Here is a 26,402-nt window from a genome sequence, read left to right as displayed (position 1 = left end):
AAGTAGAATTGAGAGAAAAAAAATTAAAAGAAACAGCATAGTGTTAAATAGAGAGCCCGGACGTTGGCGGAACACGCCTTTAATCCCAGTACTCGGGAGACACAGGCAGGCAGATCTCTTGAGTTCAAGGCCAGCCTGGTCTACAGAGCAAGTTCCAGGACAGCCTCCAAATAGTACAGAGAAACCCTGTCTCGAAAAAAAAAATTGGTAACAAGCTGGGCGGTGGTGGCACACGCCTTTAATCCCAGCACTTGGGAGGCAGAGACAGGCGGATCTATGTGAGTTCGAGGCCAGGCTGGACTGACAGCCTCAAACAATACAAAGAAACCCTGACTCAAAAAAATTGGTAACAAAAAAGAGGTACTGGTATTAAGTAAAGAAAAAGAAAAAGACAAAGGTATATGGAATGGAAAATTTTGTTTGCATTTAAATTCTGTTTTGTGAGTCATCTCTAAAAACTTTTGGCCAAAAGCCTGGCCTCTCCACCTTGCATCTACAGAATTACAAGGAGTAGGTACGGCTGTACCCCATGACTGTAGCTCAAATGGAGGAATGATAAAGAACATACAGGATTTTTTAACCCTTTTAGTTCAAGGATTGGCTGGCGTTGTTCTTTTACATAGATTTCAATTAAGGAAGCTTCATTGCAACAGACTAATCATGACCTATGGAAAAAGGATGACTGAAAGATGCATGTATGTTCTGAATGTATGGTGTGGCTACACCGGTATGTATGAAATGTGATTGTGAATGGATGAGTGTGAACTGCTTATATGATTAAAAGGATACTTAAATCCCTTCAAAAATAATTAAGAAGCTACCTAGATTGCTTTAAATATAGCCAAAAGGAACATCCAGCCAGTCTGTTAATGTTTTAACAGAAAATTTTAAGATGCAAATGAGGCCTTGTCAGCTAGTGAGAGCTCTACAGGTTAGATTGGGAAAGACTGCTCACAGACTTCAAATAATTTTCAAAAGTTATTTGGACACAGTATAGTTTACAATCTTTGAGTGATTTTCAGAAGTTTTTGGGAAATATTTAAAGGATATGTCCTTTTTAATGGGCATCTACAAATAATCTAAGTAGGGACCCCAATTTACCTAGATAGTTAGGGTAGACAAATCCTTCTACTGTTATGGTCCAGCTTCAACAGTTCAAAAAAAATTTTTTTAGAAAATATAAAAGGGGGAATAATGTCCCCAGTCCCCACATGACTCATCAAATAATACACTCCTCATTTAAAAATTTTATAATGTGAATGCCAGTGAGCTTCAGACAGATTCTGGCATGATGGAACTTGAGCAACTATTGCTCAGGTCAAATGGAGACATACATGCACTAGACAGTGGAGAAGACCCTAATTTGGGGTCGAGGGCATGTTTGTGTTTTCTTGCAGGAAAAGAATAAAGCTTCAGCAGCTGTCAGACCATTTAGTGAGATGCATGGAGCAGAGAAAAACTGGACCTGAGACCATGGGAGCCTACCTAAGCCAGGTTGAGTGAGATCTCCTAAATCAGTGTTCTTGACCCTTGATGTCATCGAATCTACAGCCCAAGAAAGAAAGAAAACAGTTGGTTGGAGATTTCCAGTTTCTCAACAGACCTGCTGCATCAACCCGTGAGTTTTCATCCTGAAGCCAACAGAGAACTGGAAAGACTAACTGTCTGCCCTTGACACACCTTGAAACAACAGAATTCATTTTGCCAGTTTTCCCTTTAGGGGAAAAAGGACCCATTTAAAATATTTGGACATTGGTATGGACTATGAGTGGCAAAAGCCTCTTTTCAGTATTTGAACAGGACATGGTCACTTGAAATGTCAGACTTGGTGGTTCCTGTTTCTGGAATCGCGCCTAGGCCAGTGTATTTTTCTGGAGAAATGCAACTTGTCCTAATGCGACAAAAAGGAGACTTTGACTCAAGTCGCATAATCAGCTGACGTTAAATCAATAAACTGCATCACCACAGGAACAAATTGGTGCTCTGTGGATAGTGCAACAAGCCTATTGTTCATATTTTTCATAATGCTACATGTGTAACATCAATGATTGTACCTAATGTATCTGTGCAAGTGCACTTTCTAAATGCTTTCCTGAGCAGATCTTGAAACGATTGTAAACTTTATCAAATTGTAAATGTAAACCACATGCGGGTTACCCTTGTAACAGAATGTAAATCACGTGCAGGTTACCCTTGTAACAGATGAAGGCTGGTAGAATGTTATGGCCCAGACCTGGTGATGGGTATGATGATGGAGAGGCGCTATGTCAATGGGGGTCCTGGAAATAGTGGCAGTGGCAGTAGGCATTCTGGCTTTATGCCGAGCTCAAACATGCCTTGTTCCAGAGGCAAGAGATCCGTAACCAAGTATTGCTTAGCTTAGCCCATGGCAATCCCGATAGCCATGAAGGTTGGTTACAGATGATTTAAGGGTGGGGTGTCTCCGACGACGGACAACCTGTGGGGAAGACCCCTCCCACCTAAGACAGGGGTTCAAGGTCCCCCGAAGACGGGAAAGGGAGGGTGACCCTACTTGACCTAAGCCAGGAGTGCCTCATTTGAAAAAAGGGGTGAATTGTGGGAACACCAGACCTTGAGCAGAGACCCACTTCCCCTTCTGCCTGGGAGTAAGCAGCTGTAAGACAATGTTTACTAAAAACATGTTTACTAAAAAGGGTACAATGCCCGGGGCAATAAGTTCCTGGAAAAGGCCTTCCCACGGAAACCGCCCTGACCTCGACCTTGTCCAAAGACTAACCGCACCTTCAAACCCACACAACACATCCACCTCTGGTGTCAGAGCAGAACCAGCCAGGGTAGAGGAGAGAGCAGAAGCTTCTCTGGTGGGAGCCTTTCTTAGGAAGTTTTCTTGAACCTTTTTGGAGCCTGTTTAAAGTTTTCTTTATATCGTTGAACGAGTCTCTGTGTTGTCAATCCCCGACACCCTCCGCACGTTCTCGGACACAGGCCGAGAAGCAGACGTGACAAAGGTTTTGGAGAGAGTGGGGATACCTAAGCATAATAAAGGCAATATACAGCAAGCTAACAGCCAACATCACACTAAATGGAGAGAAACTCAAAGCAATCCCACTGAAATCAGGAACAAGACAAGGCTGCCTACTCTCTCCATATTTATTTAATATAGTACTGGAAATTCTAGCTAGAGCAATAAGACAACAAAAGGAAATCAATGGGATACTAATTGGAAAAGAAGTCAAACTTTTGATATTTGCAGATGATATGATAGTTTACATAAGTGACTCCAAAAATTCTACCAGGGAACTATACTGCAGGTGATAAACACCTTCAGTAATGTTGCAGGACACAAGATTAACAACAACAAAAAAATCATTAGCCCTTATATACAAATGATAAATGGGCTGAGAAAGAAATCAGAGAAACATCACTGATGTGGGATAATGCTCTTGTTCACTGTAAAAACTTGTAACTCATATTGGTTTAATAAAACACTAATTGGCCAATAGCCATGCAGGAAGTATAAGTGAGGCTACCAGACTAGGATGATTCTGGGAAGAGAAAAGGCAGAGATGGAGTCGCCAGCCAGATGCAGAGGAAGCAAGATGGGAATGTCTTACTGAGAAAAGATACCAAGCCATGTGGCTAAACATAGATAAGAATTATGGGTGAATTTAAGTTGTTAGAGCTAGTTAGTAATAAGAATGAGCAATAAGTCAAAAGGTATATAATATACATAAGCCTCTGTGCATTTATTTGAGACTGAACAGCTGTAGGGCAGGGCAAGACAGAAAATTCCATCTACATATCACCCTTTATAATAGTCAAAAATAACAAAATATCTTGGGGTAACTCTAACCAAACAAGTAAAAGATCTGTGTGACAAGAACCTTAAGACTTTGAAGAAAGAAATTGAAGAAGATTACCCAGGCTGTGGATAGGACTAACACAGGAAAAATGTCAGTCTTACCAAAAGCAATCAATCTACAGATTCAATGCATTACCTATCAAAATCCCAGAACAATTCTTCACAGACCTCAAAAGGGCAATACTCAACTTAATACAGAAAAAAAAAAACAGGAAAGTTAAATCAATCCTGCACAATAAAGGAACTTCTGGAGGCATCACCATACCTCTCTTCAAACTCTACAGTAATGAAAACAGCTTGATATTGGTATAAAAACAGACAAGTGTGTTGGGGAAGTCCTGTGTATATGTTAATAAATTACTGCTGGCCAATAGGAATCTAGATAGGTGGGGCTAGGAGTCCAGGAGGATTCTGGGAGGAGAAACACAAGAGAGTCAACATGTAACCGCCATGGGGGTAGGAGCCCAGAACTATTCTCCGGTAAGAGACATACTTAGATTAACAATTATGGGGTAATTACTTAAAGCAGAGCTAGCCAGTTAGAAACAAGCAAGGCCAACAGCTTCATAATTAATACAGCGTCTTGTGTGTTTATTTGGGGACTACCTCGCGGCAGAGCCCAGGCGACTGGCGGGTGATAAACCAAAGCAGCTAGCAAAGAAAAAGCTTCTCTTAACAGAATGGTTGTCAGGAGCGGGATTGAATTTCCACGCAAAACAACAAAAGCTTTAAAGGAATTTTAAAAACAGAAGAACAGAGAGAAGCACAGATTTTGGTAGCAGCATTTTTGTCAGGTGTGCTCTGTTTTGCTAGCGACAAGCCGAGATTTACACGGCTCGTTTACTGGAGTCTTCCTGACTCGGCATAAAAAGAAAAAGAAAAAAAAAAAAACCAACAAGGTCCTTTTAAGAGACTCTGCTAACGATTGAAAGGTGTGTACGTACAGCTGGAAGTGGCAGCTTTTGCTGGATGTCAGCATGGACTGAGGCGGTAAGCTGGAGTCACGCTTACGCCCGCCATCTTGAAACGGCAGTTTAAAACAGCCGCAGACACGTGGCCAGAAAAACATAAAGATTTACAGTAAAGTCAGACTTGGATAAAGAAAAACCTCTAAAGGTTTACAGTGTGTTTAAAAATATACGTGAGATTAAGAGAGAAAATAAAACAGCAAAGTGGTATATAAATACAAAAGCCGGCGTTGTGGTGGCACACGCCGGTAGGATTTACTCCAGAGGCAGAGGCAGGCAGATTTCCAAAGAGAAACCCTGTCTCAGAGAAAAATAAATGAAAGTGAAAGAAATAAAGTAATAATAGATAAATAAATAAGCCACATATAGATGGAAATCACACAGAGAGTCTGGATACTGTACACTATTGTGTTTTTCAGTTTTTTCATTGCTAAGGAAGGAGCAACTGCTAAAGTACATTTGATTATAAATGCTGCTAAATTAATACAACTTATATCTTTTGAAAATACCTTGACTTCAAAATTTAAGCATAAGGATATGTTACTCGGAAAAGGAGTTTTTATTTATGTTTCTACAGAAAATGAAAAGCTGAAGATTCCTTCCAGGCTTCTGTGGTTTCACGAACCAAGACCCCCGGAAGCAGTGGATCAGATGTTCCAACAATTGAAACAGCTAAGATGATGCAGTTTTACAGGCCCGGAAAATACGGACTGATACAGGTTTCTGAGTTTTGTCCCCATGGTATGAACAGTGCCCCCTTCCAGCATGAAGCGTTTGGAATGAGCGACGTCCTAATTCCAATCTTGTTTATAAACCTTTGTTTTCATTTAAATGGGATTGTTTATAATTGGTTAATGATCACAACCAATCTCCTTTTAATGGTAAAAAGGGGAATTATGGTCTGGGTATTGTTTTTCATTTATTGATACAAATTCAAAGTCAATTTTATGATAAGTATATTTCTCCTCTTGACTAAGTATTGTACTTATGCTGTTCTTTTAAAATGTAATGCATAATTAAATACAGACAATAGATAGTTACTTATAATAGTCAGAATTTATATTTAGGTAAGTTAGGTTTTCTAGATATACAGAAATATATTTGAGATAGATAAACAGTCTTCAAACCTCTCAAAGACCTTCAGAAAAATGGCATTTAAAATGGTTTAGGGTTTTTCTTGACAATGAGAAATGTCTGCTCTGGGCAGCACCAATTATGTCTGAGAGGAAGATGGGCATCGAAGAAACTTGTTATGGAGCTTGCTTTCAACATGGCAAAATTAGCCATTTGGGCAAGAAACTGCTCTTGCCTAGACTGACTGTTGCTGTATAAACTGGACATGCAGGACCCACAGGAAAGTGACTTCTAAACTCAGTCTTACAGGGTTCCTGCTTCATGAAAGAGTCCAAGAGACTTTCTACAGGACAAAGAAAAATGACTGACAGACTGCCAGCGCAGATGGACAGTTTGAAATTTCCTGCTTTGCTGAGAAGTGTTCCAGACACATTGTGGCCTATGGGCTGAAGATGGATGCCCCAACATTACAGAGGAACTTTGGGTGACTGTCCAGGTAGCAAGATATCTTTGTCAATCCTAGTGTTTATATATTATCCTTCTGTGGTCTTTGATGGAGTTGAAGACAGATAGTTATAATTATAGTTTTCCTTAGTTATGATAAGAGATAAGCTACATTTAGAACTTTAGACTCACAAGGATGGGATGGATGATATTTTATTTAGATCTTGCTAAATGTTAATAGACAAAATGTTGTAACTGTGTTCTTACTTGATAACTGTCCTGTCATATACAATTTGACTATGTTAAAGTTAAGACCTTTCTTTTTGTTTAAACAGAAAAGAGAAGATGTTGGGGAAGTCCTGTGTATATGTTAATAAATTACTGCTGGCCAATAGGAATCTAGATAGGTGGGGCTAGGAGTCCAGGAGGATTCTGGGAGGAGAAACACAAGAGAGTCAACATGTAACCGCCATGGGGGTAGGAGCCCAGAACTATTCTCCGGTAAGAGACATACTTAGATTAACAATTATGGGGTAATTACTTAAAGCAGAGCTAGCCAGTTAGAAACAAGCAAGGCCAACAGCTTCATAATTAATACAGCGTCTTGTGTGTTTATTTGGGGACTACCTCGCGGCAGAGCCCAGGCGACTGGCGGGTGATAAACCAAAGCAGCTAGCAAAGAAAAAGTTTCTCTTAACACAAGTGGACCAATGAAATCATAGACCCTGACATCAGTCTACATACCTATGAACAAAGAAGCTAAAATTAAACAATGGAAAAAAGAAAGCATCTTCAATGAATAGTGATGTCAACATGTAGAAGAAGAATGCAAATAGATCCATATCTATCACCATGCACAAAACTTAAGTCCAAATGGATCAATGACCTCAACTTAAAACAAACACACTGAACCTCATAAAAGAGAAAGTGGTAAGAAGGCTTGAATACATTGGCAAAAGAGAACAATTCTTAAATATAACACCAGTAGCACAGACACTGAGAGCAACAATAAATAAACAGAACCTCCTGAGACTGAGAAGCTTCTTTAAGGCAAAGACACAGTCAGTAAGACAAAACAGCAGCCCACAGCGTAGGTCTTTACCTACCCCACATCTGACACAAGACTGATCTCCAAAATATACAAAGGACTCAAGAAACTAGACATCAAATAACCATATAATCCAATTAAAAAAAAAAGAGTACTGATCTAAAAAGAGAACTCTCCACAGAAGAATCTCAAATGGCTGAAAGACGCTTAAGGAAATGCTCAGCATCCTTAGCAAGAGAAATGCAAATCAAAACAACTCTGAGACACCATCTTATACCTGTCAGAATGGCCAAGAACAAAAACTCTGATGACAGTTTATGCTAGAAAGGATGTGGAGCAAGGGGAACACTCCTCCATTGATGGTGGAAGTGCAAACTTGTACAGCAGCTTTGGAAATCAGTATGGTGGTTTCTCATAAAATTGGGAGTCAATCTACCTCAAGACACACCAATACCACTTTTGGGCATATATACAAAGGATGAACACTCATTCCAGAAGGACATTTGCTCAACTATGTTCATAGCAGCATTATTTGTAATAGCCAGAACCTGGAATCAACCTAGATGCCCCTCAACCTTAGAGTGGATAAGAAAAATGTGGTACATTTCCACAATGGAGTACTACTCAGTGGAAAAACCAAAAACAAAAACAAAAAAACAAAAAAAAACAAAAAAAAAAAAACAGTGATATCTTGAAATTTTCAGGCAAATGGACAGAACTGGAAAAAGTCATCCTGATTGAGATAATACAGACTCAGAAAGACAAAGACAAATATGTCTTCACTCACAAGTGGATATCAGACATAAAGCAAAGGACAACCACCCTACAGGCCACAACCCCAGAAAACCTAGGCAAAGAGGATCCTAAGAGAGACATAGATGGGGAAAAAAGAAAGGTCTACTGAGTAAATTGGGAGCATGTGGGGACAGGGAGCAGGGTGGAAGGGGAGAGGGAAGGAGAGGAGGAGAGTGGAGAAAAAAATGTATAGCTCAATAGAAAAATGGCCAAAAAAAAAAGGTCTAAACTAGTCATTCTCAACCAAGACCATTTTGTCAGGAAACATTTGAAAATGTCTCTGGATATTTTTCAGTGTCACAAACAGGGGATATGGAAAAGACAATAATTGTCACTGGCATCTGGTAAACCCAAGACAGCAAACATACAGAACACACTATAGCACTCCAGGCCAAACTACCAATAGTACCAAGGTTGAGAATATCTTGCCCTAAACTTTTCCGAAACACAAGAGCATATTGTTTTTTATGAATATATACTTTACAAAGTCTTCATTTCTATCCAACCCAGTCATGTCTTAATTAAGGTTTCTATTAATGTGACTATGCGTCATAACCAAAAATAACTTGGGAATGAAAGGATTTACTTCAGTTCACAACATATCAGACATCACTGTCAGGGAGGTAGGAACTCAGAGCAGGAATCTGGAGAAAGGAATTGGAGCAGATGTAGCAGAAGTTACTTACTGACTTGCTCCTCATCACTAGCTCATAATGCTTTCTTACCACACACAGGACTACCAGGCCAGCAGCAACAACATCCTATGAACCAACTCTCTCTCCCCCAATAGCCCCAATCTCCTGCAGCTAACTCCACCTCACCTTGTCCCCCGAACATACCAGAAAGCACTAATGGACCATCTAAGAAGTGAACACACTCTCCCTACTGCCTAATGAAATCCTACAACTGCTTTATTACTACTATCTAGCTGGCAATTTTAACACAACTCTATTATTATTTATTATCATTATGTGTTGGTGTTTTGTGTATGCTTGTGAGAGACCCAGGCCTCAGAGGAACTGCAGCCATAGCACAATGACCTGAGCAGGATGCAGTCCCCTGGCCTTAGCCCTAGTTTACAGAAAAAAACCATAAACACCTTCCCCCCACAGGGAGAGGCCAATCAGAAAAGGACAAGCAGCTCCAGATAGTCTTAGGCTGAAGCTAAAATATTACAACTCCCCCAGGGGTTGAGTTAATCTCAAATCTATAACTATATAGTTTTGGAATCCCCCAAGACCTGCCCTCCAACAACAATAAAAGCCCTCACCCTATGCTGATTGATGGAGGTCTCTCCTGCTCTGCGGCTGTTTCAGATGGATGGAGAGGCCCGAGCTAACTCGTAATACAAACTCTGATTTTGCATCGCATTTGGTATCTTGGTGGTCTTCTGAGGGTCAGGGCACTTTGAGCACAACATTTGTGCACGTATCAGATCTAGAACTAGTTACTGACGGTTGAGAGCCAACCTCCAGGCCAGTGCTGGGATTCTAACCACCGGTCCTCTAGAAGAGCAGCCAGTGCTCTTAAACTGAACCAACTCTCTCCAATCCCTGGTTTGTAATTATTCATTTGTATATCTCCCAGGCCAGAAAACGAGAAACAAAAGACAGAAACCCATTTATTCTCTAGCTTATCAATTCCAAGCCTGACACACATTAAACATTAATAGCTAATTTAATGAACAATATATGTCAGTTCTAGAACAATATTGTCTTTAAAATTTGTAGAAATGAAAAACTGACTGGTGTCCCTGCTTTTTGATTTTGTCCGAATTTGGGGAAGTCTTTCGCCAGTGTTCTAAGGCAAACACTGTATAAATTATCACACTGGAGATGAAACAACTGTAGATGCGGAGATGAAACTAAAACTTTCTGTTTATGTGCAGTGTGCTGTGACTTAGTACTTAACTTCACATTCACCTGGCTCTGTCCTTGACATAAAGAAAAGATTCCTAAGCAAAATAACAGCCCAACACGAACCACGGAAGGGAGGAGGCCCTCGTGGGGTGAAAGTGCAAGACTAAACGCCTCGAACGTTCCAGGCCACGCCAACGTTGAAGCGCCCTACTGTGTGATGGCAGGTATTATCTGGATGTCCCCAACCGACGCGACAACAGTCGCCAGTATGAAGAAACTAAGAGATGCTTCCGACGGGAAGATGAAGTGTGAAAACAGCAAGAGTGGAGGGCAGACAGCTCAGTAGGGACTGTAGCGTGTACTTCACCCCACACTGCCCGGAGTCGCATCTGGTCTGTGAGCCGGCGCCCACACCCCCTGCCCCGCCCCCGCCCCCGAGACTCCCCCGCGGCTGGACTCCGCCGCCGGGCCACGACTAACCTCGCCGGCCGCTTCGCCCAAGGCCGATTCCCAGACCCGCTCACCCGGCGTCAGGTCTCAGCCCTCCACACTGAGTCCAAACGCTAAGATGCCAAGGCCCAGCTCTTCGAAACACCACCCAAGCTGGGGCTTCCGTAGGCCACCGACCCCACGACCCCGGATGTTGATGTGCTGCGTGCCCCGGAAACGGCGGCCCGAGGCCCTTGTGGGGGCGGAGGCGGCGTTGCCCGGCTCTCCGGAAGGAGACGTGGCGGCGGTTGAGTCTCCTGCGCTGAGGAAGCCTTGTGGTCCTGCCGCCGCCTCCTCCTCCTCCTCCTCCACCTGTTCTCCAAGGGTAGAGGAGGCTGTGACGGCGGCTGGAGGACGCGGCGACGGAGGATGGAGGAAGGAGGCGGCGGCGCGCGGAGCCTGGTCCCCGGAGGGCCGCTGTTGCTGGTCCTGTGCGGCCTCCTGGAGGCGTCCGGCGGCGGCCGAGCGCTGCCCCAGCTCAGCGACGACATCCCCTTCCGCGTCAACTGGCCCGGCACCGAGTTCTCTCTGGTCAGTGCCCTTCGCTAGCCGCAGCCACGAAGCAGTCAAGCCGAGCCCTCAGTCTCCCTAGCTTTCCCTTGCAGAATCTTTTCCCCCAAGCATTTATCTTTTCCAAGCCGAAGTGTCTTCATTCCTTCATTGATTGATTCGCTCTGCACCCTATGTGGATGTGCATCCATACTTTTAAAAAAAAAAAAAAGAACTAGGAAATCTAGCGGTTTCTTCCTCTCCCTCCTTTAAATTTCTTTTTAAATTTCTTTGCGCGAGACCCGGCTTCCCAACAGTCCCACTCTGTCGAGGAAGGCTTAGAATGATGACCACACCACCCTACTCACACTGCCGTCCAACAGACACGAGCCCATCACTGTTCACTCTTCCTCTCCAACATATACTCAGAAACAGTTTATACAGACGTTTGACTTCTGGGAATCTTTTCCCTTCGAAATCATTTGAGAGGGCTGTTTGGCTTGGAAGACGTTAGTAAACTTGTATGTGAAATACGACTAGCCATGCAGAATATATTAGACATTTTAATACATTATGAATACTATTTCAAACTCTATAAAGGGAAGTTTTTTAAAGGATTTTATGATCTTTAATTAATTGTGTGTATTGTGCAAAAGGGTTTCCGTACACTTGAGTACAAGTGACCTGGGCCAGTGATTGTGAGTGCTGGGAACTAAATTCAGTCTTCTATGAAAATGCATGTTCTTAATTATTGCACCATCTCTCCAGCCATAGAATGTGATATTTTACAATGACGTCTTATACAGTACGGGATTATATACATAATAATGTGTATAATCTCAGGATAATGAGAAAATTCTGTTTGGGAGCATGTAGTGTTGAAAACCCTATCCATGTAGAGCTGCTGCAGACCAATTTGTTTTAAAAGGTGATTTTCAGGGATGAAAAGATAGCTTAACAGTTAAAAACACTGCTCTTTCAGAGGATCTAAGTTTGATTCCCAGCACTCACAACAGCATCCACTGCACTGCACTCCTGTGTATAACTACACACATACACATAGTTAAAGAGGGAAATAAAATCTATTTTTTAAGTGTGCTGTTAACAATACCATCTTCTCATTTCAGATTGACATCCTAGGAAAAGCAAAGGTTTTTTGTTTTGTTTCTTAATTACATTCCAATTACATGCCATCATACAAGTTAAGCTAATTTTATTGTATTACTCCCTTATTAGTCCATTGAGACGTTAATAGTATTACTATGATGCCAAGACAATATGTACCAAGCTAGGCCCAAAAGTATAGTTCAATGACAAAGCACTAGCCTGCGGCACAGGCCTTCAGCTGGACAGCACCACAGAATTACTAAGTGGTGGTGTTACCATCACCACATTGCTTTTCATTTGCCTTGGGATTTGCTTATGCTGTATTTTGTGCTCCATTTGTTTCCTCTACCTTTCTATTACTTTCGTACCATATTCTTGTATTCAAGTAAATATTTTTCTGGAAAGCCAGGACTATGTTTGTGTTAATGCCATGATCTATTGATATTTTTATTGGTCTCCGGTGTTAAAACACTTGTACAAAATATTACAGGCCTGAGGAGATAGCAACAAAATCTAAGGTGGACATACTTGAAGACTTGGGAGTTTTAGGCTATTTGTTTGTTTTTCTTCTTTTTGTTTAGTCTGAATTATTTTGAGAAAAATCTAGATGCTTTCTCTGAATTGGGACAAGAGCCATATCCTTGTACAAAAGTAAGCTTTCAATAGTTGATCTTTTGAAATTCTTAAATACTTCTGTAATCTTAATACTTCCCTTCCTTGCTTTATTTAATTGAAATAACTGCCCTCTTCACATGGTTTCTGGTTATTTTTATGGGTCAGTTGGTTGGACATTTGTAAATAACTCAGCAGCTGTGTGAACTAGGATAAAGTCTTTTGTCTAACATCCAAAACTGGCAGACAGTGAGTTAAAATATCTCAGTTGTTTTTTCTTTTCTTAGGCTTATTGTAGTTGCTTTTCTTGCTTTTGTTGATACAAGGTCTCATTGGATTCTAGCTTGAGGATATCCTCTGCCTCAGCCTCCAAAGACCTGGGATTATGGATTATAGGCATATAGTACCATAACTGACTCTTCTAGTAATTTATACTCCCAAAATATATGTAGATGAAAATAATTAAAATTCTACCTTGTAAAAATGATTTACAGTGATTCTCATAAGTGACTCACTGGTCCAATATCCACTGTATTGAAAACTAGCCAGGAGATGATGGCTCACTCCTTTATCCCAGCACTCTGGAGGCAGAGGCAGGTGGATCTCTAAGTTTGAGGCCAGCTTGGTCTACATAGCAAGTTCTGAGCCAGCCAGGATTGTACAGTGAGGCCCTGCCTTAATAATAATAATAACAATAATAATAATAATAAATAGTCCTTTAATAAACTAAAAATCATCTTCCAGGGAAGTGGCACATTCCTCTAATCCTGGTACTTGATAGCTAGAGACAAAAGGAATGCTAGGATCTAAGAGAAGCCCCCAAGAAAAGCCCAAAAGCCACACATATAAAAAGGATGTGGGAACCTGCTGAAGCAGCAGAAGGTCAAGAGGACACCTGTTCGCTGGTTGCCCCTGAGTTGTGGTTCTACCCAAGAACTGTTGGCTCAGCTCCAGCCACCTCCAGTAACTGAAACTAAAGCCTGGTCCCCAACAGGGACTGTTAGAAACCTGCCATGGTTCAGATCTGGCTCCTGACCCTCTCAAGGATCAGAAGTTCAAGGCTAACTTAGTTCATTGTCTGTATAGCATGTTTGAAGCTAGCTTCGGTTACATGAGAATCTGTTCCAGAAAGTAAACAGAATTTGGCCCTACAACTCTTAGTCTTCAAATATTTTGCTTACCTTACCTTTAAAACAAGTATCCTTGGCCATTAAATATATACAGTAATCTATATACGTTACAACAGTAATAAGCACACACCTATGGAGCTTGGCTTCTCTGAACTCTGCTCCATCTAGCTAGATTAACCATTAGACAAATTAAGCTCTGACCCCAGAGTCCTTTTCTGTAAAAATGAGCATAATGCTTCATTTGAGGATGGTGAATTAATAAATGCAAAGGAATTAAAAGAAGATATTTGGTTCTGCATGCTACATGTTCATATCTGCAAGTTCTGTGTCTGTGGATTCACTCAGCCTAGCATCAGAATTCTCAGGAGAAGAGATGGTAGCATACCCCTATAATCCCAATACTCAGGAGGCTGAGGCAGGAGGATTGCTATGAGTTCAAAGCCACTCTGACCTCTATAGTGAGTACAGGCAAGACCAGCCTGAGGTATCTAGCAAACCTTGTCAACAATTTAGGAGACAAAGACAGGAAGATCTCTGAGAATTCAGGGTTAGCCAGGTCTATATAGCAAGTTCCAGTGCAACTGAGGCTACACAAAGAAACCCTGCATTTAAAAAAAAATTGTCAATACCAACAAAAATCAGAAGGAAACAATTAAAAGGGAAGACATACAGACCTTTTCTTCTGGTTCCCTAAAAAGAAAAACAGTATACCATGTAATCAAACATTTACATTCCGTTAGTGTTGGAAATTATCTAGATATGCTTTAAAATATAAGGGAGGTTATTACATAGGTTATATTCAAATTTGTGCCGTTTCTATAAGGGACCTGGGTATTTGCAGATTTGGTTGTACAAAGCAGGAAGCCTAGAACTTATTCTCCAGGCTTCTAAGAGCTAATACTGCCTATTTTCTTTCATTGTCTTGGAAAACATTACCCTAATTGTCATTTATATTTAAGATTATGTTGGTTCCAAGTAGTAGTGGTTTACACATAGTGAAGTTTTATTGAAAAGAGAAAAGAACAGGCACACTTAACAGAAAGCTGATCTTTCCTGGCTAATAAGAGCAAAGCAGGCAGTGGCTTTACAGCATTACAGGAAGAAAAAAGTGAAGAGACTTGAATCATCATAAATACATACCAGAAAGCATAGGTTGCTCTTCAGTAAAATGCTATCAGTTACGTTAATTGAAGTGTTTGCTTAAAATATGTTGGTTCATAGGAAAACTGTGCATTTGTTTTTGTAGTATAGAAAGCTTGAAATTTAGTAAGAAAACTGACACATAACAGGAGTGACACATAACAGCTATTATGCTAGCTGACTACATGTTTTTTATCACTTTTTATTTTAATTTTAAATAGCTTGTTTTACATGTCAATCCCAGTTCCCTCTCCCTCCCCTCCTCCCGCACTCCCCATCACCCCCAGCCTCCCACCCTATTGCCAATTCCTTCCACATACCTTCCACATAGGGGATATCTAGAGTCTGTCATTTCCCTCAGGGTAGGGTCCAGGCACTCCCCTAAGAGTCCAGGCTGAGAGAGCATCCCTCTTTGTGCTATGGGCACACGATGACTGTATTCCAGGGATAGACACTGATCCACTGCTCAGGGCCCCATAGGTTGCCCAGGCCTTCTCACTGACACTCACATTCAGGGGGTTCAGATCAGCTGTCTCTGCTGGTTTTGCCAGCCCATTCTTTGCCAATTTGCTCACCACTCCTCTTTCTCTGTCGCTGGGTTCCTTGGGTTCTGTTCAGTATTTAACTGTGGGTGTTTGCCTCTGCTTCCATCAGTCACTGGATGAAGGCTCCCGGATGGTTATAGACATCAAGTTCATTATCAGGAATGGGCATTCGAGGTGGTCCCTCCACTATTGCTTAGCTTGCCAATTGGTGTTATCCCTTTAGATCACTAGAGGTCACTCTGGTGCCTGATCTGTCTTCTAACCTATGATTCCCTCTTCCCCCTATTCTACCCCCACCCACTCAGACTTCCTGTTCAGAAGAGAGGGGGGGAGAAGAGGAAGAGAGAGTAGGTCATGGGGGAACAGGAAGACTACATGTTTTTATACCAAATTCTGAGCACATTTGTGAAGTCCTAAGGATTGTCAGATACAGATGGTGATTGCTGACAGAAGTTATAGGTATCCCGTGACTGTTTTTGTGACTATTCTTGGTCTCTTGAACTAGGAGTATAGCTCAGTGGCATATACTTGGCACACATGTAAATCTAGATTCCATTTTCAGCACCACCAAAAAAGTAAACCAGGGTAGCCTTGAACTCAAAACAATCCACCTGCCTCTGCCTCTGGAGTGCTAGGCTTAAAGGTGTATATCACAATACAGCTTCACAATGCTTCTAAATTAGAATTTTAAACTTCAACCAATTACATTACTAGTTTTCCTTTATATCCCAAACTGTTACATTGGACAACAGGATCCAGTTTATCTCCACTTTATCATTTAAAAATGTGTATACTATTTTGCCTACCTCTGAAAATATGCTTTAAAATCTTCAGTTGAAGGCAGGCAGTGGTGGTGTACACTTTTAATCCCAGCTCTCAGGAGGCAGAGGCAAGCAGATCTCTTATGAGTTCAAGACCAGACTGTTCTACAGAGCTAGTTCAGGACAGCTAGGGTGGTTACACAGAGAAACCCTGTCTAAAAACAAAAAAAAAATCTTTTGTTGAAATAATAAATTCATTTGAGGAACCTTTGTTCTAACTAGTAATGAACTTATTCAGTATAATGTACTTTAACTGAAAGAAATGTATATTTTTTATTCTGTTTCTAGCCTACATCTGGAGTTTTGTATAAAGAAGATAATTATGTTATCATGACAACTGCACATAAAGAAAAATACAAATGTATACTTCCTCTGGTGACAAGTGGAGATGAGGTACGTCTTTTTTACATACATTGCTGATCCCTCTCAACAAATATATGTGTTTTATAGCCCTATAGTCATATACCTTGTAGCATAAAAATATTATATTAATCCTTTGTTACTGTTTTCTTTGATTTGGGGTTCATTTTTGAAAAGTTAGCAACCAGCTTGATGTGGTGGTTCAGACCTGTAATCTCAACACTCAGGAGGCTGAGGCAGAAGGATTGTCATGAGTTTAAGGTCAGCCTAGCCTACATTGTGAGACCTTGTCTAAAATTAAAAAAAAAAAAAAAAAAAAAACCAGGGCTGGGTGGGGAGAAATAAATTATTACTGTTTTGAATAAAAAACTAACTCTGTGCTTGTTTTCCTTTGTACAAATGATGGTTTTCAAACACACTATAATATTTCAATGTAAACTGTTTTCATAAAGAATTTCTTATAATAAGTCTCTAGATACCTTATGCTTTCTCACTACCTTAGCTCATGCCCTTTTCTTTCTCCTAAAATGCCCTAACTGCCTCTTATCCATCCTTCAAGGCAATGACTTCTTTCAAGATGAAACAGGAGAGGCAGCATGGTAAAATGGAAAGGACACCAGCCTAGGAGCCAGGAGGCTGAGGTATAGGCTACAGTTAGCTGTGGATCCCTAAACAAATTGAAACTCAATTCCTCCACTCAATGAATTTATTAAGCCAGTTTACATTTTCATGGTCTGTAAAGTGGAATATTAAACTCAGTGCTTTTCTTAAGTTGTGTTCATATTTGAAATCTGTCCAAGGAAGCTGCTCCATGCTACTTTAAACCCCTTTAAAACAAAATATACCCACATAAATCACACAGGTGGTTCAAGTCTGAAGTATTAAAATATGTAGGAAACTGAAAAACACCTTTCCACAATAGAACTATTCTAAAACTTTCATAGCTAGAATTTTGGGGGGATATAGGCAATTAAAAATTCTAAAATAAGTTTACAAGGATTTCTTAGAAAACTTATACTTAAAAACATTTTTTTTAAAAATGAATGCTATGGAAGATCATTCTATGGATTCATATTTTATACTTCAGTTCATTTGAAAGAAGTAACATACCATAAGATCTTATTAAAGATGTTGACTTTTTTTCTCTTTTATTTTCCAAGCATTTGTGATTTAACCAATGAATTAATAACCAAACAGCAGAGTTGGATGAAGTTCTAGAAAAACTATATGTTAAACTCCAGTTTTTTTCTTAGGAAGAAGAAAAGGATTACAAAGGCCCAAATCCAAGAGAGCTTTTGGAACCACTATTTAAACAGAGCAGTTGTTCCTACAGAGTATGTATTTTATGTACATTTGAAAGTAAGTCTCTAGCAGCCAGTAGATCCTTAAAATGGCTTTTTATCTTGCTTTACTATGGTGTGTCACATTTTAAGTTAGGTGAAAATCATATTGCTTGCTAGTATATTGTTCATTTAAATTATTATACATGCATTAGATAGTACACTGATAACAAACTGTCAGTTACTAAAATACTTGGAATGTTTTTTAGTTCAAAGAAAAGCTTTCTTACATGATAGAATTATAAAATGCTAACTGTTATTTTTAATCTATGTAGAAAAGTAACCAGATAATTATTACACACCCAAATACATTATAGCTCTATTTCTGTCACATAATCTTTCTACGGAGCCAATTAGTAGAAACCAAATACACTTCAGAAGTTTTGCCATTTTGTGTGGCATGATTATAAGTGCCACTTCATAAAAGTTTATTCCAGATTTGAGGGAGAATCTGCTCAGCTGCTAAAAACTTCAAATAAAATTCAATTAATTATATGTTTTTATGTATTTAAAAGTGTATGTCTTTCTTAGATTGAATCTTATTGGACTTACGAAGTATGTCATGGAAAACATATTCGACAGTACCATGAAGAAAAAGAAACTGGCCAAGTATGTTTTCCTTGAAATATAAAGCATAAAATAAGAAATTTCATAATGACATTGATAGTTTGTAAGTTGTAGCTAAAGAAATATGTTTGTAAAATACTTACTGTATTTTTTTTTAATGTAGAAAGTAAATATTCATGAATACTATCTTGGGAATATGTTGGCTAAGAATCTTCTGTCTGAAAAAGGTTAGTCTCTAAAAGGGATGATAGTACTACTGTGTTTTGGTTTTACATTTAAGTCCAGGCATGGTGGTACAGAACTGTAAGCCTAGCGTTTTGGGGTAGAAGCAGTAGGATCAGGGATTCACGGCCATTCTCTTTACAGGAGGCTGACTCCAAGGGGGGGTTGGGGGAGTTCCTGGATATTATCTTTTATATACATTACTGTTATTACAGTTTACTCCTTTAATGGATGTGCATGTTCCACTGCTTGCATGAAGGAGCCATGTCATTCCCATGAATCAAACCTCGGTCTTTTATAGACAGCCACTCTGGGAACACTAACTTTAAAACTAGAAGGACAAGCCTGGGGAAAGGGTGTTTAAACACCCAGTACATATGAGACCCTGACTCCACACCCAGAAACTCCTACCCAAAGAGCAGTAAGACAGAACCTTGTTTGGTCTTCCCTAGAAAGAAGTTTAAGGTTCCAAAGCTGATTAAAAAGAGTCATTTGTATCATACAGATGTGATGTTCATGCTGTGTGTTCACATTTTTATTGCATTGCTTCCACAGAACAAGAAGCAGAAGAAAAAGAAAAGTTCAGTGAGGCAAGTGATGTATTAATTTTTCATACTTCATTGGTAGGTATGACTTTAGTGACAAAGCTAGATGTACTTTGTATAATGCCTCAAGGAAGTGGGTCAAATAAAATTATAATTTATGACAGCTCTTTTTTCTATGGAAAGTTCAATTGCCAACTGAGCTTGATGACACACGCCTTTAATTCCAGCATTCAGGAGGCAGAAGCAGATAAATCTTTGTGAGCCTGCTCTACATACCTAGTTCTGAGCCATCCTGGGCTGTATATACAAGAGAGAACCTGTCTCAAAAAACTAGATAATTATGTTGTAATCCTTCTACTTACTTTTTAAATAATATCTAAATAAACTGTTAGTTGAGCCTGCTGACACAAAACTGTCATCCCAGCTTCTTAGGAAACTGAGGCAGGAGAGTCACATGTTCAGTGACTTCCTGGCCTAACTACCTTCCACGTGGTAGAAGGAGAGAACCAGCTCCTGAAAGTTGTTCTCTGGCTTCCACACACACTTAGAGCTACATGTGCACATACATGCAATAAATAAAAGTAATGTCAAAAAAAGTTAACAAGGAAGAGTGAAGCTACAGCCCAGTAGTAGGACACTGTCTAGCATGTATAGCATCCTAAGCTCAATCTCCACTACTAAAAGAATAATGATATCAATATGTGTCTCTGAAATGCTATGATACCACTCTATCAATTCAGTGCATAATGGTGGTGCTTTCTATGTAGCATTAGAAATAGCGGTAGTAAGAACATTTTTATTGATTATTCCCTATCTTCCATGAGTATGTTAGAGAAACTGCATATGTAAGTAGCAAGCTACCTGCCTATATGGGCTTTAAAAATAGAGGCTAAGAGTCTTTTATCTGTGAAGTGCAAAGCTGCCATGCATATGCATATGCATATTGTAGGTACTTCATATATGGTGGCTCAGAGTAGTATTTGTATAAAAGGAGCAATTCATGTAGTTCAAAGTATTGCTGCTGCTTTCTTTCTTTGCTTCCTTTTCACTGTTTGTCTTACTTGGAAATCAGCCTTAAAACTTGTAGAATCTAAATGATAAAGAACACTTGCTTCAGAGTTTAGTAAAGAAAGAGCAAAGCGGCCAAGAATAGTAAATTTTTTTGTTAGTTTGTTTCTTCAGAACTATTGACGATTACTCATATTAATCATGTCAGTTCAACGTACATCGACTTTACATTTTAGCATCAAATAGTTTGTTCTGTATTATACTATCCCCAAATACATATTTACTGAAGAATTTAAGAATCAGAACATCAGTGTTTACTTAAAAGAAAGTATAGACATTTTCATCTTCTGTTTACAAATAAAATGTAGTTTCCTTTTAGAATAAATACTTCCCTCATCCTCAGACTCACCTCAAATTTCTAATAAAAGGTCTACCTACAATTTTTTTTAAGATCCCCACTAAAAATATTGAAGGTCAGATGACACCCTACTATCCTGTGGGAATGGGAAATGGTACACCTTGTAGTCTGAAACAGAACCGACCCAGATCAAGCACTGTGATGTACATATGCCATCCTGAATCTAAGCATGAAATCCTTTCAGTAGCTGAAGTTACAACTTGTGAATATGAAGTTGTCATTCTGACACCACTTTTGTGCAGTCATCCTAAATACAGGTAAGATGCCCACTCATTATTCTCACATGCAGCGCACATGCCCTTTAAAGCTTTCGCTTAGCCTTAATGCCTTTTTTCCTACTGAATAGGTTCAGAGCCTCTCCTGTGAATGATATATTCTGCCAATCACTGCCAGGATCTCCATTTAAACCGCTCACACTAAGACAGTTGGAACAGCAGGAAGAGATACTGAGGGTGCCATTTAGGAGAAATAAAGAGGTATGAGAGTTAACTAATTAATAGTTTCTCGGGGCTTCCTTTTCCCTGTTTCAGAACCTGTATCAGTGCTAATTTCTATAGAATAGTAATGGCAATTTATTTTATTGACTTCTAATGTTTAATTCTAATTATTTGAATAATTTGAATTTTTCTTAAACTTTTCAGAAAATTTAACATTCTCGTTCAATTATACAATTTGTAAAAGTTTTATTTAAATTTTTTACTTTTATGCATATATGTAAATGCCTACATGTATATACATGCACAGTGTGTGTGTTTGATACCTATGGAGGCCAGAAGAGAGTCTGATCCCCTGGGAACTGGAGTTATAATTATAAGCTGCCATGTGAGGTCTGGAAACCAAGCCCAGGTCCTGTGCAAGAGTAGCAAGTACTTTTAATTGCTGATCTGTTTCTCCAGTCTCACATATAATACTATATAATACTTTCTAAGTTTAGCATCCTATTAAATTTCTCAGTAGCTGTTCCAACTAAGTTAAAAAAAAAAAAAAGCCAGCCCTAGCTCCAGCTCTTAGCATTTTACACTTGAGTCTCTTGCTCTCCTTTAATCACCTCTGTATACTTCCTCCTTCTCTTGATACACTGTCTTCCCTCTTCATCTGCTTGTTGGGCATGGCCACATACTTGTTTTTTTCACTCATCATTTTTCAGTTTTTTAAGAACCCTTATCTTCCCCTCTGCCTTTTTATTTTATTATTTTTCCAATTTTAAGACAAGGTGTCTTTGTAGCCCTGGCTGTCATGGAACTCACTATGTCAACCATGCTGGCCTCGAACTCAGAAATACACCTGCCTGCCTCCCAAGTGCAGGAATCAAAGTCATGTTCCACTACACCTGGTTTCCCCCATTGCTTTTAAAGTGCTGTGCTCAAAACAAGCACAGTTCCTGCACAGTCTTTCTCCTTACAGTGTACAAAACAAACTATTTTCTATCCAAATGACCCCCACCCCCCCAAAAAAACACCTACGTGTTTTATTTGTTTTTTGAGGCATGGTCTCACTTTGTAGCCTTGGGTAGCCTGAGCTGCATGCATGTGCATACCTTTGTTTAATACCTACAAGACAGCATCCAGACCTCTCAGCTATAGTCTTCCAAAATAAAAAATGCTTGCTGATCTCTTTAGTTTTAAATATTACAGCCCTACTTATTTCCCCCGATGAGTCTTTTCTTCAAATCCCATGCACATATGTACACAAACAGAAAGCATATACCTAAGTCACCAATATGTGTATGTATTTGCATGGCTTGGTCAAGAGTATTCTGTTGGTAAAGTCCCCACATTTCTATTCCTCGGCAAAGTCAGTTCCATCTACCCCTTTCTTTATGAGTCTTTAGTTCTGGGTGCCCTTATTACTATGGATTTACTCTAGTAAATTATAGGGTCACCCAGTGCAACAGCCAGATTCAGTTACCTTTGAGTAATTGTAGTTGATGATTCTGTTCATTCCCAACCAACTCCTTTTCACTCTGCTTGTTACCTTATCTTTACTCTTAATGACTTCAACAAAATGTAAGTATGCAAAGCTTAGTAAGTATCAGAGTGAAGACAAGAAGCAGGTGAAGAATGGAAATTTTCCCTATGTGTGCCAGAGGATTATCATGCTTGTTACTTGAGGGTGAAACTAACATTTGTCTGGACTTTTCTCTATTGTCACAGAGTCTACTTTCTTAAAACCTTAAAATTAAGTGGAAAAAAACTCTTATTTTCCAAAATTTCTGTTACATTTTAAAGTAATAGCAAGCTGTAATTGGAAAACATGTCATGGAAGCTCTTAAACACATCTGGTTAATTTTAGGAAGATTTGCCATCTGCAAAAGAAGAGAGATTTCCAGCCATCCACAAACCTATTGCTGTTGGCGCTCAGCCATTGCTCACCGTTGGAACAACCCATATATCCAAGCTGACAGATGATCAGCTCATAAAGGAGTTCCTTAGTGGCTCTTACTGCTTTCACGGGGTAAGAAAGTGAAACTGTATTTTAAATATTTATCTTACAACCTTATGTGTGGTAGTTCTAACCCATAGTCATTGGAAGAACTAAACAAAAGTGCCTACAGAGAAATGGCAGGATCCTGCCATCTCCAATGGACATTTTTTGTATTATCCCATTCTTCCACATTTCTAAAGTCTAATCCACGCTCATTATATTCTCTTTATCCACAAAAGCTTGACTTTTCACTATGGCAATCATATGATTTAGGTTGACTATTAAAATGGACATTACTGATTTATTTCACACATTTTGGTTATGCAACAGTCACAATTCAAACTTGAATTAAGCTTAAAAGGTAATGTTTTGCTTCTGACTATTAAAACCAGTGTAAGTACACTCAAAGGTGAAAATCTTGTTTTGTGAGTTTTTTGTATTTATCTCTTTTTTTCCTCTTGGTGGGTTTTTGTTGCTGTTTGTTTTTTCTTTCTTCCTTTCTATTTTTTTTTTTTTTTTTTTAAATTTGGAGACAAGGACTCACATACAGCCCTGGGTAGCCTGAAACTCATTGTGTATACCAGGCTGTCATGTTTTGCTTTTGTTATACTATTGATTTTAAAAGTTAACAAAAATTACTTATATTTCCCACTATCATATGGCATTGTTATATCATTCTCCCTTCTCTGTGAATAACTATTTGTTTCTTTCTTTTAGGGTGTTGGTTGGTGGAAATATGAATTCTGCTATGGCAAACATGTATACCAATATCATGAGGTATAGAATAGCATTTACATCATTCTACTACTGGATAGATCCAGATTGTTTATTTGTCTTGCAGTGCTCAAACTCAGGGCCTCATGGACATGTCAAGTGCTCTTTACATTGAACCCCCAATATCATGAGGTATAGAATAGTATTTACATCATTCTACTACTGGATAGATCCAGGTTGTTTATTTGTCTTGCAGTGTTAAAACTCAGGGCCTCATGGATATGTCAAGTGCTCTTAACATTGAACCCCATCAGTTGCCCTGAGTTTTTAAAGTCTGTGGCAGACTGGTAATTTGGCTCAGCAGTTAAGAGTGTACTGCTCCTGTACAGATTCCAAGTTTGATTCCAGGCTTGTATATGAAGCAACTCAAAACTGCCTGTAACTCCAGCTCTAGGGAATCCAATGCCCAGACACCTCCACAACATACTCATATACACACAATTTTAAAAAATAAATCAATCTTTAAAATCTCCTATGGAAAAAAGAAGGGCATTAATATTACTTTGAATCATGAGATGATTTTAATACCCAAATACTAACCAGAGTTTTCTCACTTCTTAGAAACTGGAAAGCTTAATATTAACTGATTCAGTCATCTTGAAGGAACATTGCTCATTAACTACCAGTATTCTTAAATTATCATGAGCCTTTGTTCTAATTTGAGGAGTTATTCTTATAATTCATCCTTAAGAAATGAATAAGTAGTAAGATAGCACATTGATTACAGAATTAATCAAATTTGATAAATACACCAAGTTCCTCAGATAAAAGAAAATACCATTTCATCATTTGTTTTTTTGAGATAGAGTCTCTAACCCAGGCTACCTTCAAATTCCCTTTGTAGGTGGGGAAGACTGAAATTCTGATCCTTCTGACTCCACCTCCTGAGTGCTAAGATTACATGTGGGCCCTGCTATGCCCCCTTTTTTATAAGGAGTTAGGGATCAAACTCAGGCCTCTGAACATTCTAGGCAAGTACTCTATGAACTAAGCTCTATCCCCAGTCTACTCTGATAGTGTTTTAATTAGCATTTTAGATAGTTACAGAGATCCACCTGCCTCTGACTCCCAAGTACTGGGATTAAAAGCAGGAACCACCATCTCCAGGCTTTTTTCACAGTAGTGGTAGTGTTGTTACTTGGGTTGGGTTGGTTTAGGTTGAAGATTTTGATTTTTTTGATTGTTTGTTTGGGGGTGAGGTTGGTTGAGATTTATCGTTTGTTTTATTTGTTGTTGTTGTTGTTGTTGTTTTGAGACTGGATGTCTTGATTACTCATCCCCCTGAGTGGTAGGGTTGCAGGCATGTGCTACCATACCCAGTGGGCTTTTCCAAGGTCACTTAGCCTGTAACCTTCTGGTGGATCTATTAGGTACTTTGGAAGATAATGACAACAACTAGCAAGCATAGTGCAATATGCCAGATACTAAGTACATATTAGCTCATTGAATCCTCAAAACACCTTTCAAAAATCAGTCCTATTACTGAAAGTTTCAGAAACAGAAACAGGGTTTAGTTCCTTGCGTAAAAGTCCATATGCAATAAATGATAAGGCTGGAATTCAAACCCAGGCAGGCTTGTTCCCTATGCATCTTCTTAGACACTTTGGTGTTCAAATCCCTGTCTGGAAATTAACAAATCTAGTTGCTAGTGGGGGGCAGGAGGGATATAATAACTTCTTTTTCCATTAGGCAATAACATCTACTAGGGAAATGGCCCTGCGTGTTTTACTGGCCACTGAGTAGGTTTTCTGTACTATTAATTAGAAGTGTATTATTGCCTAGCATGGTTATCTGGCATAAAATATGAAAGGCCACAGGAATAAGAAGAGAAAGAGGAGAGGAGCTTACTTTTATAAACAATTCATAGTATTATTTAAATAATAAAGGCAGAATCAGGAAAGGGATTCTGCACAGTTTTTATACAGAAATGAATGTGCCATCAAATGAGTTATGGAGACTATAAAACTTCAAAGTTCTTACATAGCAGTAGAGAAGTAAAGTGAAGATGAACTTCAGAGTAAGACATCTTCGTCCACTTTATAACAGAATACTACGAACTAGTTAACTTTTTTTTAATTGTTTTCATTTTACATATCAACCACAGTCCTCCCTCCTCTCCTGTCTTCCCCTCAAGCCAACCCCCATCCACTCCTCTGAAAGGGCAATACCTCCCATAGGGAGTCAACAAAGCCTAGCACATTAAGTTGAGGCAGGACCAAGCTCCTCCCACCACATCAAAGTTGAACAAGACATTCCACATCCCACCTTAGGGAATAGGCTCCAAAAAGCCAGCTCATGCACCAGGGATAAATCATGGTCCCGCTGCCAGGGGCCCCTCAAACAGACCCAGCTGCACAACTGTCACCCACATGCAGAGAG

General features: G+C 39.4%; 2 protein-coding genes across 5 annotated transcripts in view; one reads left to right on the top strand and one right to left on the bottom strand.

The window, feature by feature from the left end:
• The window catches only part of Asb3 (ankyrin repeat and SOCS box containing 3), a 130,284-nt gene extending 119,620 nt beyond the window's left edge, over positions 1-10,664 (bottom strand). The window contains exon 1 of one of the 2 annotated variants that reach the window (XM_040733210.1): positions 10,513-10,664. The gene's annotated coding sequence lies outside the window, so the exon portion shown is untranslated. The remainder of the gene's footprint in view (positions 1-10,512) is intronic. The other variant, XM_040733212.1, reaches the window with a different exon arrangement.
• Positions 10,665-10,746: 82 nt separating this feature from the next.
• Positions 10,747-26,402, top strand: part of Erlec1 (endoplasmic reticulum lectin 1) — a 38,928-nt gene continuing 23,272 nt past the window's right edge. For all 3 annotated transcript variants that reach the window (XM_040733213.1, XM_040733215.1, XM_040733214.1), the window contains exons 1-10: positions 10,747-11,052; positions 16,654-16,758; positions 17,979-18,059; positions 18,597-18,674; positions 18,796-18,859; positions 19,410-19,444; positions 20,859-21,082; positions 21,172-21,301; positions 23,118-23,279; positions 23,967-24,026. In XM_040733213.1, coding sequence (XP_040589147.1) covers positions 10,891-11,052; positions 16,654-16,758; positions 17,979-18,059; positions 18,597-18,674; positions 18,796-18,859; positions 19,410-19,444; positions 20,859-21,082; positions 21,172-21,301; positions 23,118-23,279; positions 23,967-24,026 — 1,101 coding nt within the window. In that variant the 5' untranslated portion in view covers positions 10,747-10,890. The remainder of the gene's footprint in view (positions 11,053-16,653; positions 16,759-17,978; positions 18,060-18,596; positions 18,675-18,795; positions 18,860-19,409; positions 19,445-20,858; positions 21,083-21,171; positions 21,302-23,117; positions 23,280-23,966; positions 24,027-26,402) is intronic.

The sequence above is a fragment of the Mesocricetus auratus genome, unplaced genomic scaffold, assembly GCF_017639785.1.
Source record: "Mesocricetus auratus isolate SY011 unplaced genomic scaffold, BCM_Maur_2.0 Super-Scaffold_100029, whole genome shotgun sequence".
Taxonomy (NCBI): Eukaryota; Metazoa; Chordata; class Mammalia; order Rodentia; family Cricetidae; genus Mesocricetus; species Mesocricetus auratus.
The sequence above is the reverse complement of the archived record's forward strand: the minus strand, read 5'-3'. Positions and strand labels throughout refer to the sequence as shown.